Consider the following 18,322-nt stretch of genomic DNA (forward strand, 5'->3'; position numbering starts at 1 on the left):
ATACTCCAGAAGAAAAACGAAGAAGTGCTGCATGGTTGTGGAGAAGTTAAACCAAAATCCTGCTTGTCTAAAAGGCAGATTAACAGAGATTAGCCTTGTCACATGTACAATGAAATGCATCATTTACATCAATGACCAAGAGAGTCTGGGAATGTTCCAGGGAGGCTTCCAGTGCCAGCATAGCATGCTCACATCATATCACCTTTGGCAGTTACGTGGGAGGAAATGCACACAATCACGGAGAGAACATACAAACTCCTACAGACTGCAGTGGGAATTGAACCCCAAATCACTGATGCTGTGTAAAGCTTTATGCTAACCTGCCATGCCATAAAAGATGATAGGCAAAACCTGGAGGGGGATGCGTGAAGTAAAGAGCTGGGAAGTTGGTGAAAGAGATACAGAGCTGGAGAAGGGGTAATCTGATAGGAGACAACAGAAGGCCATGGAAGAAAGAAAAAGCGGGGTAGGAGCACCAGAGGGAGGCAATGGGCAGGCAAGGAGACAAGTTGAGAGGGAGAAAAGGGGGATGGGGAATGGTGAAGTGGTGGGGGGGGGGGTGAGGGAAGAGAAAAACAGCATTATCAGAAGTTCGAGAAATCGAAGTTAGAGAAGTCAATGTTCATGGCATCTGGTTGGAGGCTATCCAGACGAAATACAAGGTATTGTTCCTCCAACCTGAGTGTGGCCTCATCACGACAGTGGAGGAGGCCATGGATTGACATATCTTAGTGGGAATGGGAAGTGGAATTAAAATGTGTTACCACTAGGAGATCTTGCTTTTTCCGGCAGACGGAGTGTAGGTGCTTGGTGGAGTGGTCTCCCAATCTACGTCGGGTCTCATTGATATACAGGAAGCCACACTGGGAGGACCAGACACAGTAAATGGCCCCAATAGGCTCACAGATGGAATGCCATCTCACCTGGAAGGACTGTTTGGGGCCCTGAATGGTAGTGAGGGAGCCATCAATGAGGGTTCCAATGTCCTTGGACCCCTCCAAAGTGCCAATTGCGCAACCTCCAACTGACTCCAGCCTTGATCTCCAGGCCGGGTCTTCACGCGCTGCTGCTGGAACCCGCGTTTCCACTTCCTTCACCACCACTCTGTAAATCCAGTCTCACTCAGGTCCCACCGCCAGCTCTTGGGCCCTTAGAGACTCCATCCCCCTCCCACCCCACGATCCCTGAAAACCCCAAACTACCTTCTCCTCCGACACTACCAACCCTCTTCCCCCCTCCGATCCCAGTTCTCATCCATACCAGGTTTTCAGCATCCCCTCCCACCTTCCCGTCTCTGATGCAGAATGTTCTGTCCTTAGTAAGGGCCTCACCTTTGTCTCCCTGCACCCCACACCCCAATGAGTTCTACGCCCGCTAAGACGCTGAGCTCTTCTTCTGCCATCTGTCTCCAAGCCCATTTCTTTGGCAAGGGCTCTCCACCTCACACCAATGACCTGTTCTCCCATCTTCGACCCTCCTCCTCTTCCTGGATACCCCACCTTGGTCTTTTGCCTGCTCTGAACCTTTTCATTGCCAGATGCCGATGGGACACTGACCATCTAGACTTTAACACTCCTCTCTCCAATTCTAACCTCACTCCTGAATGCTCGGCTCTCCTCTCCCTCTGCAGCAGTCCTAACCTCAACATCAAACCTGCAGATAAGGGGATGCTGTAGTAGTCTGGCGTACTGACCTCTGCCTTGCTGAGGCCCAGCGCCAACTCTCAGACACATGCTCTTACTTACCCCTCGAACAGAACCCCACTGAGAAACACCAGGCCATTGTCTCCCACACCATCACCAACCTTATTGACTCTGGGGATCTCGCATCCACGGCCACCAACCTCATTGTTCCCGCACCCCATGTTTCTACTTCTACCCAAGATCCACAAACTCCCTTGTCCAGGTAGACCCACTTGAGTCGTATCTGCATACCTGAACTGTTTTATCCCGTCCCCCACCCCCCAATTCAGTCCCTCTTACCTACATCCGTGACACCTCACAAGCTCTTGATCTTTAAGGATTTCAAGTTCCCTGGCCCCCATCATCTTATGTTTACTCCGGATGTCCAGTACCCACACACCTCCACCCCTCACCAGGAGGGCCTCAATGCTCTGTTTCTTTCTGCACAGCAAACCCAACAGTTCCCCTCTATTACCACTCTCCTTCGCCTAGCAGAACATGTCCTCATGCTTAATAATTTCTCCTTTGGCTCCTCCCACTTCCTTCAAATTTCCATTTCATGCATGTCTGCTCTCACCCCATCCTCCCACCACCCTACCAGGGATAGGGTTCCTCTTGTCCTCACCTACCAACCCACCAGCCTCCACATCCAGCACACAATTCTCTGAAGCTTCCACAGGATCTCTAACGGGATCCCGCCACCAAACCCATCTTTCCTCCCCTCAAACCACCCCCCCACTTTCTGTAGGGATCGATCCCGAAATGACTCCCTTGTCCATTCATCCCTCCTGACACTTATCCTTGCAAGTGGAACAAGTGCTACACCTGCCCCTACACCCTCACCACCATTCAGGGCCCCAAACAGTCCTTCCTTCCAGGTGAGGAGACACTTCCCCTGAGAGTCTGTTGGGGTCATATACTGTGTCTGGTGCTCCCGGTGTGGCCTCCTGTGTATCAGTGAGACCCGATATAGATTGGGAGACCGCTTCACTGAGCACCTACGCTCCGTCCGCCAGAAAAAGCATGTTCAGCAGCATCCACATGGAGAGAAACAGAGCTTCTACCCTGCTGTTATACGACTATTAAGTGTACGATAGATACCAAACACCTAGCATGATAAGATGGATGCTTGGCCTCAAATCTACCTCAATGATCTTGCAGCTTATTGTTTACATTCATTGTAGATGTTAAACCACATTCTGCATTGTTATTGTTTTACCTCATCCTACTTCAATGCACTGTATAATGATTTGATCTTTATGGAAAGTATGCAAGGCAACTCTTCACCTCAGTGGACATATGAAAATAATAAACCAATTCTAATTATCAATGTACCTGACCCAACTGTGTCTACTTCTACTGGCAGCTCTTTCCACTTACCCAAAGTCCATATGAAGAACTTGTCCCTCAGGTCTTTTTTAAAATATTTCCCCTCCCACTATGCCCTCTCGTTTTTTAGACTCTCCTACCCTGGGAAAAGGCCGACTAACCTATATTTCTCACTACTAAAAAAACTTTTAAAATACAGTTAGGGTACATGACAAACATTAAGTTCAGTAGCAGCCATTCTCCAGACATGAATGTGGATTGTAGGTTAAATGTAAAATGCAGCCCTGAACAGTAGTTTTCCTGGAGCTGTGGACACCAGTTGACTGAAAACAAGACAATGCTGATTAACATTCATTTTGAGTGCCTGGAGTGAGGGTGCAAAGAAGGTGGTATGTGGAAAATGTGTAACTCAAAGGAAGCATTGTAACTAGAGAATTGTCCTGCTGTTACCGTTGATCTTTAGCATATGTAATATTGGGTCAAACAGGCCTCTTCCTCCAAGAGTGTCTCATTTTGTCAAATAAAGCACTTCTGTATCCACTGGCTTCAATATCCCTCTGGTGACTTAGCTGACGTTACAACAATGCCATTTCTCAGTCCCCTTTGATCCAGGTTAAACAGTCCCAGTATCCTTCTCCTTGTAACTCACGCCCTCCAGTCCTGGTGACATCCTTATGGATCTTTTCTGCACTCTCTCTCGAGCTTAATCATATCCTTCTTGCAGCACGAAACCAGGAACTGCACACAATACTCCAAGTGTTGTCTGACCAAAGTCTTGTGCAGCCATAACATGGTAGTCCTGTACTGAAAGCCCTGATGGCTGAAAGCAAACATGTATGCCTTCTTCACCACCCTGTAACTGTGGCACCATTTTTGGCTAACTATGCACTTGCACCCCTCGGACTCACTAGATATAACGCACCTTGGGGCCTTGCTGTTCACATCACACTTGTCCCAGTTAAATTCCACCTGCCATTCCTTCCTCCACTTTCTAGATCTTTCTGTCTCAATCTCTGGAGACAGCTTATCTACCGATGTCTACTATAAGCCTACTGACTCTCACAGCTATCTGGACTATTCCTCTTCTCACCGTCTCTTGCAAAAATGCCATCCCCTTCTCGCAATTCCTCCGTCTCTGCCACATCTGCTCTCAAGATGAGGCTTTTCATTCCAGGACGAGGGAGATGTCCTCCTTTTTTAAAGAAAGGGGCTTCCCTTCCTCCACCATCAACTCTGCTCTCAAACGTATCTCCCCCATTTCACGTACATCTGCTCTTACTCCATCCTCCCGCCACCCCACTAGGAATAGGGTTCCCCTGGTCCTCACCTACCACCCCACCAGCCTCCGGGTTCCAACATATTATTCCCCGTAACTTCCACCACCTCCAATGGGATCCAACCACTAAGTACATCTTTCCCTCCCTGCCCTCTCTGCTTTCTGCAGGGATTGCTCCCTACGTGACTCCCTTGTCCATTTGTCCCCCCCATCCCTCCCCACTGATCTCCCTCCTGGCACTTATCCTTGTAAGCGGAACAAATGCTACACATGCCCTTACACTTCCTCCCTTACCACCATTCAGGGCCCCAAACAGTCCTTCCAGGTGAGGCGACACTTCACCTGTGAGTCGGCTGGGGTGATATACTGCGTCCGGTGCTCCCGATGTGGCCTTCTATATATTGGCGAGACCCGATGCAGACTGGGAGACCGCTTTGCTGAACACCTACGCTCTGTCCGCCAGAGAAAGCAGGATCTCCCAGTGGCCACACATTTTAATTCCACATCCCATTCTGACATATCTATCCATGGCTTCCTCTACTGTAAAGATGAAGCCACACTCAAGTTGGGGGAACAACACCTTATATTCCGTCTGGGTAGCCTCCAACCTGATGGCATGAACATTGACTTCTCTAACTTCCGCTAAGGCCCCACCTCCCCCTTGTACCCCATCTGTTACTCATTTTTATACACACATTCTTTCTCTCTCTCCTTTTTCTCCCTCTGCCCCTCTGACTATACCCCTTGCCCATCCTCTGGTTCCCCCCCCCCTTGTCTTTCTCCCTGGGCCTCCTGTCCCATGATCCTCTCATATCCCTTTTGCCAATCACCTGTCCAGCTCTTGGCTCCATCCCTCCCCCTCCTGTCTTCTCCTATCATTTTGGATCTCTCCCACCCCCTTTCAGATCTCTTACTAACTCTTTCTACAGTTAGTCCTAACGAAGGCTCTTGGCCTGAAATGTCGACTGTACCTCTTCCTAGAGATGCTGCCTGGCCTGCTGCGTTCACCAGCAACTTTGATGTGTGTTGCCAGTCCTTCGCTCAATTTTGCAGTTGGTCTAGATCTTGCTGTGACCCGAAGACACCTTTCTTCACTGGCCATCCTACAACCAATTTTGGTGTCATCTGCAAACCTCATCATGTCATCTATATTGTTATCCACATCATTAACATAAATGACAAATAACAGTTTGCTAACAATTTTCCTGCTGACAATGAGCATTTCTGTTTCAGGAATTCAGGAACAATGTTCTGGAAAACTTCATTAGATCAGGAAAAAAAAGCATAGGCATAATCAAAGCAAGCACCAAGATTTTTAGTTGGTGAATTTGGTACCATTGAGATTTTCAGCCTATGTAAATGCAGATGTTTACTATTACAAACTGCAATTGGCTATTGAAGTGACATATGGTGAGAAAGTGCCATACTCCAATAAGCAGTACCCACTCCAAAAAAAAAAGATCAGCTTAAAGATAAATTGCATAACTGATTTTCAATTATATAATTGAAGATCAACTTCATGGAGAGTGAAATGAGGAATAACCATTTCTGTGTCAATTGATGCCAATCTGAAAATTAGACTTCTTCCTTAAACAATTTATACAGGTCTGACAGGTACACATGACATGATGTCATTTTAAATACATCACCTTGTTTGAAACATAGCAAAAAGGGTACCAGACCAAGGTGTATCATGTATGTTAAATCAAGCTGGTCGTTCTCAGGACTTAAGATTTTAATAGATGGGACTGTCATCCCTGTAATGCAAGTTCTTATTTCTGATGCTCACCCGGCTACTGTTCTCCCCTCCAGTGTACAAGAAAGGCCCAGTTGGTCCAAGACTATGACTTAACCCAATCAACTGAGTTATCAATGTACTAAAACCCATGATGTTTTTAATACACTGACAACTCAGTCCAACATTTGCTATCGAATGGGTAGTTTATCTGCAAATTGGTCACCATTTTAACAATAGACAAGTGATTAGAAATTAGATTAGTCATATCTAGGCAGAGGTAAAGGGTCACAGAGAAATGGCCTGTTTATTTTGAAATGATTACATGCACTTAACTTAACAGAATATGGCACCACACGAAGCCAGCTTTTTGAAACACAAGTAAGTCTAATTGCCACCAAGAAATCTTCAATGCCTTCGGCTTCCAATTTTTGTTAAATTTCTCAGTTACTTTGAGAATACTCCAATTCCAAATGGAGGGAAAGAATTGGAATGGGCCTCCTTGCCTTCCCTGCTCACTCTACAATGCAGTTAACATTTAAAAAGGTAGAGTGAGAAGGCACATCTCCTATTCTCACAAGCTCACCTGAGATTTCTGCGTGGGGCAAAACATTTTGCAGATAACGTGCCCATTCAAAAGCAAATCAATTTGGGTATTATAGAAACCTCTTCTAAAAGAAAGTGCACATATGCTTAACTACACTTACCATCAACAGAAATTATATTTTAAGTGTATGCAATGAGCATTTTCATTTGAAAAATATTCAAGTAATGAAGAAAGAAATCAGATGGGTTTTCTTTGACTCAGGTTTGTGCTTTTGCTTCACTAATATATTTATCTCATTCCTATTGAGTGCAACTGAGGCAGGGGCTCCGACAATGCAGATGGCTAATGTTACTCATTACCTTTGTCTTTTGGTTGAGGTGTAAAAGTAGTCATTCCCGCCCCCTCCCTGCAGCTACTGATTTTGGACACAAACTTAATTCCCTCAATAATTGCTGTAATGTGTGTTGTTTTTGGCACTCTGGTTTCATGGCATTTCTTCTATACTGCACCGTCACCTGATCACTACAACACTTACTATGTTTACCAACAACTCCCCACCCCCCATTCACCCCCACCAATTAATGGCAGTGAACTGTTTCGAAAACACGCAGGGTCTTGACTCTTCTTCCATCATATCCAATTCAATATAGAAATGGAGTCTTCTTTCCATGCAACCTATTTATACTGGTCAAAATATCCTGTTATGGGCTTGTTTGAAGGATTAAATATCCAACAGCACCTGTCTGCAATTGGTCACTCCACAATCAGTTTTACTTCAAACAACTACAAGTTCTTTGACAGGAAAACATAGGGGCATCTCAAAGCAACAGCAAAAGAAAATATGATTACTAAGCAGGATTTCAGAGTCTTGAAGTCCCACTTTCATTTTAATTAAGCATTCTATACAAAATAGAGATTTAATTAAGCACATACTTTCTATAAATGCATTGTACAGTACTGGATATCTGAATGATCCATGGAGATTGTCCTGAAGCAAGATTTTTGCAGGCTTATCATGATTATAAATTCACAAAATAGAAGTCATTGATTACTGGGAAAGTGAAAATAAAAAGGACAAAATATCGACTATTACTTACCAAATAAATTGGACTGACCCACTCAGTGTAGATTATTTCAGCCCAGGACTTGAAGAATACAGACCAACTAAGCTTCCTTTCCCCCACAATGATTTCAACTAGCACCACAGAATTCCAACACTCACCATGTAGTTCAACAGAAAAACTGTGTATACGAATACAAGAGACTCATCAGCAATCACCGGGACTGAGCAAGATCCTTATGGTTAAGCTATACCATTTTTAGCTGACTCATACCAAGACTGGATATTTTTATCCATTCCAGCCAACTGGTTGCAACAGGTTTGCAACCCTCAGATGACTTACAAGTAAATAAAATGTTGGGTCACAAACACAACAAAATATTGACAATGTGATGTATTTCTGGGGCCACATGGAGCTAATGCAGACATCACATCCTGCAAAAACTCACTTCAGGGAGGTAGCACCCCTACCCCCCCCCCCGCAACACCATATCCCGCCCCCCCACCCGTCGACCTCCAAGAGTGTATGTAATACTTTGTTTAGTGATTTTGTCTAATCTGTAAACCAAGTTGGGTATATGCAGCAAATATGACATTAAAATATGTACTTATATTATCATGTTTATTCTATTACAACTTTAAGCAAGTCTACAGGGAGTTTGGCCTCATCACGTAGGACATCAGTAGCATAGCTCCTTAGCAGCTAGCCAGTTAGTTTAAATAACGTTAGCTATGCTGTAACAACACCTGTTAAACTCAGCTCAACATGCCTTTTACATTTTAACCCACCATGGGCAATAGAAAAGTCACTGTTACAAAACAGTGCAGCGAGCAACTCTGTCATTATTTTTGAGGTTGACTGTAAAGCCCGCCCACAGAGAAAACTGATAGGTCTACTTGGCAGGGGTCCCCAACATTTTCTGCACCGCAGACTGGTTTAATATTGACAATATTCTTGCGGACTGGCCGATGGGGGGGTGGGGGGGCGGGGGGCTGTTAATCACGACCGGAATATAGGTGGTAGGTCAATAGCATCATGACATTTTAAGTAACGTTTGGATATTAAACACACAGCGCAAAATTTTCCCCGTATGAACATATAAAATCATTGCAACACACCAATATCGCTGAATCAGTGCGAGCCCTGGGCTTGTTTTCCTGCAACAAGACGGTCCCATCGAGGGGTGAGGGGAGACAGTGATACTCAAAGGAGGTTCCTTATGTCCAGTCTACTCCGCAATTTAGTTTTTGTTGCATTCATTGCAGAAAACTCCGCTTCACAGCGATATGATGTTGGAAATGGAAGCAATGGTTTCAGTGCTTTCGTGGCTATCTCAGGATATTTAGCCTTGACTTTGATCCAGAATGCTGGTAGAGATGTTATGTCAAACAAACTTTTCAGCCCGTCGTCATTTGCAAGCTCAAGGTGTTGATCTTCTTCCCGCGCTGACATGGATGACGTGCGGGTAATGACCTCGCGTGCGTTCAAGTTCAACAGTGCGTGACAGGGAATGAGGAAAGGTGCAAATGACTCATATCATTTTATATCGCCAAATCATATCGTTTCCTCGTGGCCCGGTGGTTGGGGACCACTCTTAGCACGAAGAGAGACCAATCAGGATGCTCGCTCTCCCTCTCCCTCTCAAAAAAATCTATTTCCAGGATATTGTATATAATTTCCGGGCGTCAGGGAGCCACGATCGATAAGCGGGAGACTCCCGGATCTTCCGGGAGAGGTGGGATGTGTGCTAATGCATTTCCAAGATTGGGACTTGAAATCAGAAAGAGAATTAATATCACCAGCATATGTTGTGAAATTTGTGAACTTCGTGGTAGCAGTACAAATCAATACAATACGGTAAATATAAATAGGAAAATAAATGTATTATATGTATATTAAATAGTTAAATTAAAAATAGTGCAAAAACAGAAATAATAAAAAATAAGTGAATTAGTGTTCGAGGGTTCAATGTCCATTTGGGAATAGTACGGCACAGGGAAAGAATCACTGAGTGTGTGCCTTCAGGCTTCTCTCCCTCCTTCCTGATGGCAACAATGAGAAAAGGGCTTGTCCTGGGTGGTGGGCGTCCTTAATAATGGATGCCACCTTTCTGAGGCACTGCTCCTTGATGTCTTTGATACTACAGGGATTAGTACTCATGATAGAGCTGTCTAATTTCCTGTAGCTTCTTCCAATCTTATCCAGTAGCACCCCCACCCCATAACAGACAGTGATGCAGCCTGTCAGAATGCTCTTCACCGTACATTTGTAGAGGTTTAAGTGTTTTAGGAGACAAACCAAATCTCTTCAAACTCCTAATGAAATATAGCCACTGTCTTGCTTTCATTATAGCTGCATCAGTATGTTGGGACCAGCTTAGATCCTGAGAGATATTGATACCCAGGAACTTGAAAATGCTCATTTTGGTCCCTCTATGAGGACTGGTTTATGTTCCCTCGTCTTACCCTTCCCGGTCCATAATCAGCCCTTTGCTCTTGCTGTGACACCACTCAACGAGCTGGTATATCTTGGCCTCTCACCTCCACCTGAGATTCTACCAATGGTTGTATCATCAGCAAATTTACAGATGGTATTTGAGCAATGCCTAGTCACACTGTCCTGAGCATAGAGAGAATAGAGCAGTGGGTTAAGCACACACCCCTGAGGTGTGCTAGTGTTGACCGTCAGCAAGGAGGAGATATTTGATTATGAGAACACGCAGTCCTCTTTTATTGTCATTTAGAAATGCATCCATGTATTAAGAAATGATACAATGTTTCTCTGGAGTGATAGCACAGAAAACAGGACAAACCAAAGACTAACACTGACAGAACCACATAATTATAACATATAGTTACAGCAGTGCAAAGCAATACCATAACTTGATGAAGAACAAACCATGGGCACGGTAAAAAGAAAGTCTCAAAGTCTCCGAGTCGATCGACTCCTGAGTCCCCGATAGCAGTGGCAAAAGGGAGAAACTCCCTGCCATAAACCTCCAGGCACCATCAACTTGCCGATGCCTCGGAAGCAGCCGACCACAGCCGACACTGAGTCCATCCGTCCGAAAACTTCGAGCCTCCGACCAGCCCCTCCAATACAGCCTCCCGAGCACCATCCTCTGCTGAGTGCCTTCAACCTAGCCCCGGCTGCTGAAACAAGCAAAGCCGAGGATTTGGGGCCTTCTGCTCCGGAGATTCCGGTTACCACACAGTAGCAGTGGCAGCGAAGCGGGCATTTCAGAAGTTTTCCAGATGTACCTCTGCACCCTCACGTCCATCTCCATCAAATCAGAATTGTGCACGGTCCCCTACTTGACAGATTACAGAGATCATTCACCGGAGAGGCCGCACGCACCACCGATATTATTACGCATCTGCACAGATTGTGGACTTCCGGTTAGGATGTCAAAGATCCAATTGGTGGGAGGTACAGAGGTCTAGATTCTGTAGCTTTTTGATCAGGACTGTAGAAATGATGGTTGAGCTATAGTCAATGAACAGCATCCTGTTCATCGATGTAAAAGGACTGAAAAAACTGTTTTTGTTAAGGCAGCAAGGCTAAGAGGTCTTTCGGTAAATATGTTTACAATCCTGAATGGTTTAGTTTCAATAAATAAGTAAATGTTTCAAATAGTCGAATATTTGATAACTGGAGAACCATCTTAATGACAAAGAGGCAATGTAAATAAAAATATCTTTGCATCAGTGGCTTGGATTTTAAATGTACTTTTTATGGTGGGGAGAATTGCAAATATGCCTGATAAAAGAAAGAATATATGAAAATTGATTAAATGGGTTACAATTTCAATGAGCTGGAAGAGATTTAGTACTCAGTCTTCATTTTAAACTCTTTACTGCTCTATGATTAAACATAAAACACATAACAGTACAGCACAAGAACAGCCCTTCAGTGCATGATGTAAAATTAATCTCATCCCTTCTGCCTCCCCATGATCCTAATCGTTCCATTCCCTGCATATTAATACAACCATTTAAAAGGTTCTTGAACACCACCATTGTAACTGCCTCCACCATCACCCCTGGCAGCTCATTCCAGGCACTTACTATGCACTGTGTATATAAAAAAAAAGTGCAACAACAATCCTTTTTAAAACTTTCCCCCACTCACCTTAAACTGATGCTCTCTAGTATTCAACAGGAATTCTGCAGATGCTGGAAATTCAAGCAACACACATAAAAGTTGCTGGTGAACGCAGCAGGCCAGGCAGCATCTCTAGGAAGAGGTGCAGCCGACGTTTCGGGCCGAGACCCTTCGTCAGGACTAACTGAAGGAAGAGTGAGTAAGAGTGACGAAGGGTCTCGGCCCGAAACGTCGACTGCACCTCTTCCTAGAGATGCTGCCTGGCCTGCTGCGTTCACCAGCAACTTTTATGTGTGTTGCTCTCTAGTATTCAACATTTTGACCTGGGTGGGGGGGGGGGGGTGGAAATTCTAGCGTTCTATCTTAACAACACCTCTCAAAAATTTGTATAAACACCTATTTGGTCTCCCATCAGCCTCCAATGTTTCAGGGACAACAGCCCAATTTCATCCAATCTCTCCTTTACCGATGTTCCCTAATCCTGGCAGCAAACTTTCTTCTCCATTCTCCGCAGAGCCTTCATGTTCTTCCTGTAATGGGACAAGTACTCCAAGTATAGTCTAACCAAAATTTTACACACCTGCATCATTACTTCCTGACAAACACTTTTGTCACTCGTGATGAAGTCAACCATCATATACCTCCTTTACCATTCTATCTACAGGTTCTGTCACTTTCAGAGAACTATGGACTCAGACACAAAAATCAAAAATCTTGCTGTACATCAACGATGTTAAGTCTTCTGCCATAAACTCTATACTTCCCCCATACATTTGACCTCCCAAATGTAACAGTTCTGTTGCCCAGATTAAACTTCATTTGCCACTTTTCTACCCATAAATGTAATTAATTCAGCTGTATTCTTTGATGGCCTTTTTCCACTCTCTGCAACACTACCAATATTTATGTCCTCTGCAAACTTACTAACTTATGATTATTTAAGTCATTTATAAACGTTTTGCACCCAACCACAACTTTACTTTCTGTTGCTGATAATCTCAAACGTGAAGCTGTAACAGATCCAAGGAGAGTAAGACCTTGAGAACTTCGGGATGGTTTCATAATGCACATGAGAAGATCGTAAAGCATTTGTATAGTTACTTCAATAAAAGAGAAATAATCATAGCTCTGAAAGAACAAGCAGAGAAGGCAATGAAGGAGCAGGAAATAGTTGACGTGTCTAAAATCCAAATACTCAAACATTGGTAACATTCCACTTGATTTTAGGCTCTAATCACACAAAATACTTTTATCCAAGTAGATTTACATGAATGGCACATTCAACAAGGCTCTTCTACCACACAATCTCCTACAGTTGTGTGCCTGATGCAAGGAATAGCTAAAGGTTGTTAAACATTATTCATGTAGCACCCATTGGCACCTGAACTGACAGAATCTGGACAACACCGAAGAACAGTATCACTACAGCCATGAACACGTTGCTAAGGAGTATTCTGAAGTTATATGAATATAGCAAGTATTAATTCAAATAAGAACCAGACTTAAGTTTTTATTGAAAATTGTAAACTGAAGTTAAAAGAACACAGACCAAGAGATATGGTTTGCAATATGATGACCATGAGACACTCACATATAGATCAGCCAAACATCAAGACAATGGGGTTGTGTTAACTGGCCTGCCTGCATCAAACTAGGCAAGATGGGCTTAAGTTATCTGCACCATTGAGACCAAGTTCAAGCTGGCAGACCAGATGGATGTCATCATTTAGCATATCAAACATGGTCACAGGTATAGGCACTAACCCATTTTGAGTATTTATGATATTTGTGTACTCAGACAACATTAATTTTGCGTAACACACACAAAATGCCTGAGATACTCTGCAAGCCAGGCAGCATCTATGGAAAAAAGTAAACAGTTGACGTTTTGGCTGAGACCCTTCATTGGGACCATTAATTTTCTGTCCCAAAAGATTTTAGGCTATTTGTGGGAATTATTTCATATTAAAAGGCTTTGTTCAAGTAATAGGATTTTGTGAAATTACTCCTGGGATACCCATTGCCTGTACACAAATAGAAATATATTTTGATATACTAATGCAAAATACATGTTGCACATCAGTTAAGGTACTAATACTTTGAACTTGGTGTTAATGGATTGTCTAATATTTATATCTGGTTAACATTATAGCAAATGTCCAAAGAACTGTCTTCATCATCAATGAGCCTGTTGATTTAAATATAGGGCAGTAGTTTTATTGAGTTGATTTTATTTATTGATCATTTTGACCTTGACCATCAAAAAGTGCATATCCATCACAAGCGCTTTTTTAAAAAATTTGTTTTCTTCAGGACTCTAGATAATCACTATTACAGTCAAACAAGAGGAATTCTGCAGATGCTAGAAATTCAAGCAACACACAAAGTTGCTGGTGAACGCAGCAGGCCAGGCAGCATCTCTAGGAAGAGGTACAGTCGACGTTTCAGGCCGAGACCCTTAGTCCTGACTGTACCTCTTCCTAAAGATGCTGCCTGGCCTGCTGCATTCACCAGCAACTTTGATGTGTGTTACTATTACAGTCAATATTTGATTTCCAAACTTCATTTTGTTCGAGAAGAAGTTGGTGAGTTATGTGCTTGAACCATTGCTGCTGTTGTTAGGTTCTGAACACTGACCCACTGATGAAAGAAAGTTAATGCATTTCCAAATCAGGTTGGTTGGTGACTTGGAGGAGAATGCACAAGTGATGGCAATCCCGTGTTTTGCTGCTCTTTTCCTTCAATATGTAGGAAGCAGAGGTTTAAGAATTATCATCAAAGGAGCCTTGACATATTACTGCAGATGGAGAATACTGCAAACCAAAAAGTGCTGGTAGTGAAAGGAATGAATGTATGAAAGTGCATGAGCTGCCAACCAAACATCTAGAATGGAGTTCAGCTGCACTGATCATTTTAATCGAAGAATTTATCTTATTATCGTTTATGTGCTGTAGATGATGGAAAGGCTTTGGGGAAATCCAGAGATGAGTCACTTGGGCTGTTGCATTTTGTTTACTGTACAATATTTTATGTATTAAAAAGGGAAGTGAGGAGGTCTATATAAAATGAAATCTCTCAGTCTGAGTACTACATTCTTCAGAACTTGCTACCTTTTAATTAGTGGCGCACTAGAGACCCTCTCGTGTTTGGGATGCTGTAGTTTTCACCTGAAGTACTCACTGCTCCCTCCCATTTTCATTATTTTCCCCCCATTTGCTATTGAATATGAAGGTGTACTAATTCACCGACAGGAGGCTGCTCATGAGTATTTTTCAGAATTTGAAATCTTTGCCCTTATTCATCCCGAGGCCATAAGACTTCATGGATACAAAGCTAATGATGAACTGTCTTGAGACACTCCTCAACAGGGCAACACTGTGCCACCACAACTTGTCAGATATCGTGAATTTGTAATGGATGAATGAGGACAATGTTTGACTAGTTTGATTTTTAGTGGATATGACTATTTAGCCTGTTGCTCACTTTATCCTTCACTCAGAAGTGCTGTCTCTTAAATGCCCTCAAACGTCTTTCACAAGGAGGACTTTGCATGGCAAATTTATTTAGCTATGCCCTTTTCATTCCTAATTCTGCCCTAAGTCAATGCTGTGCAGTCTGTCTTATTTTGTTTTTAGTTATCGTAATAATGTAGTATGACTGAATGGCTTGTCACACCATTTTTCAAGATTGTTTAATGTCATTTCCAGTACACAAATGTAAAGTAGAATAAAAAATTGTTACTCTGGATCCAATGCAACACAGAACAACTTAACAAGTACATAATAATAAAATAAATACAGATTCATAAAATAGCTAATACACAATGCATTGATTGTATGTTCATAAAGTAATGCTGTGCCTGTACATAAGGTGACTGACAGGAAATGGTAAAGTAGTGGTGGTTGGAGGTGTGGAGGGATGAGTTAGTGGGTGGAGATGTTGATCAGCCTTACTGCTTGGGGAAAGTAACTGTTTAAATCTGGTGGTCCTGGCGTGGATGCTTTCTCCCTGACTGGAGTGGACAAACAGCCGATGAGCAGGGTGAGTGGGATCCTTCATGTTGTTACTGGTGCTTTTTCAGCTCCTTTCTGTAAATACAGTGCCTATAAAAAGTATTCACCACACACCCCCCTTTGGAAGTTTTCATGTTTTCTTGTTTTACGACAGTGATTAATAGTAGATTTAATTTGGATTTTTTTTGGCACTGATCTCTACAAAGTGACCAAAATTAATTACAAACATAAAACATAAAATAATTGATCGTACAAGTATTCAGCTCCTTTAATATGACACACCAAATCATCACTGGTACAGCCAATTGGTTTTGGAAGTCACATAATTAGTTAAACGTAGATCACCTGCATGCAATCAAGGTGTTTCAATTGATTGCAGTAAAAATACACCTGTATCTGGAAGGTCCAGCTGCTGGGCCAGAGTTACGAGTTAGCTACTGGTTGTGAGGTGTTGTGGGGACATTCTGTGGGAATATTGACCGACGGCCTGTGTAGCTCTGGAATGATATTCGTACACGGTCCCTTGCAAACTCTGATAGGATGGCAGGGAGGGAGACTGATGGTGACAGTACGCAGCATGGAGTACGGACAGTACGGTAGCACGGAGTATGAGTGGGAAGAGGTGGGGAGAGGGACTAAGAACAGGAAGATGATGGGTCGGAAGAGAAAGAAAGGAGGTGGGTCTAATGTAGGTGGATCGGAAAGTGAAGGAAGAAGTTGAGGAGAAGGGCCCGAGGGCAAAATTGCTAAATGCAGTGGTAAGATTTGAGGGGAAAGGGGGAGTAAAGAAAATCGATCCACTTAAGCTAACAAAAATCGTTAGAGGACAAGTAGGGGAAGTGAACCATGTGAGAATTTTAGGAGATGGAAACCTGCTGATAGGATGTAAAACTGAAGAGCAGATGGAGAAGGCAATGAAGGTGACTAATGTTGGGAAAGCCAAAGTGTCCAGGGTTGTAAGAGTTGGAACACAAAGGGTCAATGGTTGCCAGGGGGTGATATCTGGGGGTTCCCCTCAGTGTTAATATGAAGGAGCTAGTGGAGAACTTGAGGGTGAGGAATAGTTCAGTGAAGAGTGTGAAAAGAATGACAAGGGGAGCAGAGAAAAGGGAGACAGAAACCATTCTGGTAGAATTTGAGGATAAGATGCCTCCAAAGGAGTTATATTTTGGATTTCTAAGATACAATGCAAGAGAATATATACCAAAACCTATGAGGTGTTTCAATTGCCAGGAGTTTGGGCATGTGGCCAAGGTGTGCAAAGGAAAGAGAAGATGTGCAAGGTGTGGTGGGGAACATGAATACGGAAAAATGTGGAGAGCAAGTGAGACCAAAGTGCTGTAACTGTGGAGGTAACCATAGTGTAGCGTACTGGGGATGTGAAGTGTTGGAAAAAAAGAGGTGGAGATGCAGCAGATAAGGGTGAAGGGAAAAGTCTCATATGCTGAAGCAGTCAAGTTGGCAGGACAGAAGAAAATGAATGAGGGAGGATGTAGCAAAGAGCAAGTGGCAGCTAAAGAAAGGCAAGATAAGAAGAATGCATGGATAGATAAGAAGAAATTGGTGACCTTTATAGCAGGAGTGGTAAACGCAATGTATGAGATCAAATCTAAAACTGAAAGGATTCAGATTATTGTGAAAGCTGCAGAGCACCATTTGGGCGTGATAGGATTAAAATGGGAAGAAGTAAACGATGAACTCAGGGTACAGTCAGGTCAAGAGACAGTATGTGTGGGTTGATATTACTAATAATGCTACTTCTTCAATGGAATGCAAGAAGCCTGATTGCTAATGGACAAGATTTCAAGCAGTTTATAGTGAGTAGGACAGAAAAGCCAGATGTTGTGTGTATCCAGGAGACCTGGTTAAATCCTAATTTAGATTTTGTTTTATATGATAAGAGGCAGTAAGGCGAGACAGGAGAGAGGGTGGAGGAGGAGGATGTGCAACTTATGTAAAGCAAGGTATTCCTTATAGAACACTCTGTGTAGGAAGTGAACAAGAGTATGTGGTAGTAACAGTATGGGCTGAAAGGAAAGAGTTGGTGATTGTGAATTATTACAATCCATGCAAAAGACTAGAGTTAAACAAGCTTGAGGAGATAGAAGGGCAGAATAGTAATAACGTTGTTTGGTGTGGTGATTTTAATGGACATAATGTATTATGGGGGAGTGACAGAACAGACATCAGTGGTCGGGTAATAAGGGAGTTGCTAGATGAGAAGTATTTAGTGTGCCTAAATGATGGCAGTAGTACTAGAATTGATGTTAATACAGGTAAAGAATCTGTGCTTGATCTTACATTAGTATCAAACTCCATTGCATCAGTGTGTGATTGGTTAGTATACCAAGAAGGAACTGTAGGGAGTGATCATTACCCAATCTGGTTCAAGATAAATATTTCTGCTTCATTGGTCACAGAGAATACAGGTGGGAAATGGATCCTTGAGAAAGCCAATTGGGAGAAATTTCTGGAAAAAGTGATAGATATCTAAGTTAGGTCAGTGATGGAATGGATGTAGAAACACTTGACAGCATATTAAAACAAGGTATAATATCAGCTGCATTAGAATCCA

The 18,322-nt window shown here is 43.0% G+C and overlaps 1 protein-coding gene across 5 annotated transcripts in view; it reads right to left on the reverse strand.

Annotated features, from left to right (window-relative positions):
• slc7a2 (solute carrier family 7 member 2) overlaps positions 1–18,322 on the reverse strand; it is a 140,911-nt gene that overhangs the window by 55,452 nt on the left and 67,137 nt on the right. Inside the window, exon 1 of one of the 5 annotated variants that reach the window (XM_072252645.1) lies at positions 7,792–7,838. The exons of the other annotated variants lie outside the window; for them this stretch is intronic. Coding sequence (XP_072108746.1) covers positions 7,792–7,794 — 3 coding nt within the window. The 5' untranslated portion in view covers positions 7,795–7,838. Of the gene's footprint in view, positions 1–7,791; positions 7,839–18,322 lie in introns of those variants that run through there. 5 annotated transcript variants of the gene reach the window in all.

This window comes from Mobula birostris, chromosome 3 (genome assembly GCF_030028105.1).
Source record: "Mobula birostris isolate sMobBir1 chromosome 3, sMobBir1.hap1, whole genome shotgun sequence".
Taxonomy (NCBI): domain Eukaryota; kingdom Metazoa; phylum Chordata; class Chondrichthyes; order Myliobatiformes; family Myliobatidae; genus Mobula; species Mobula birostris.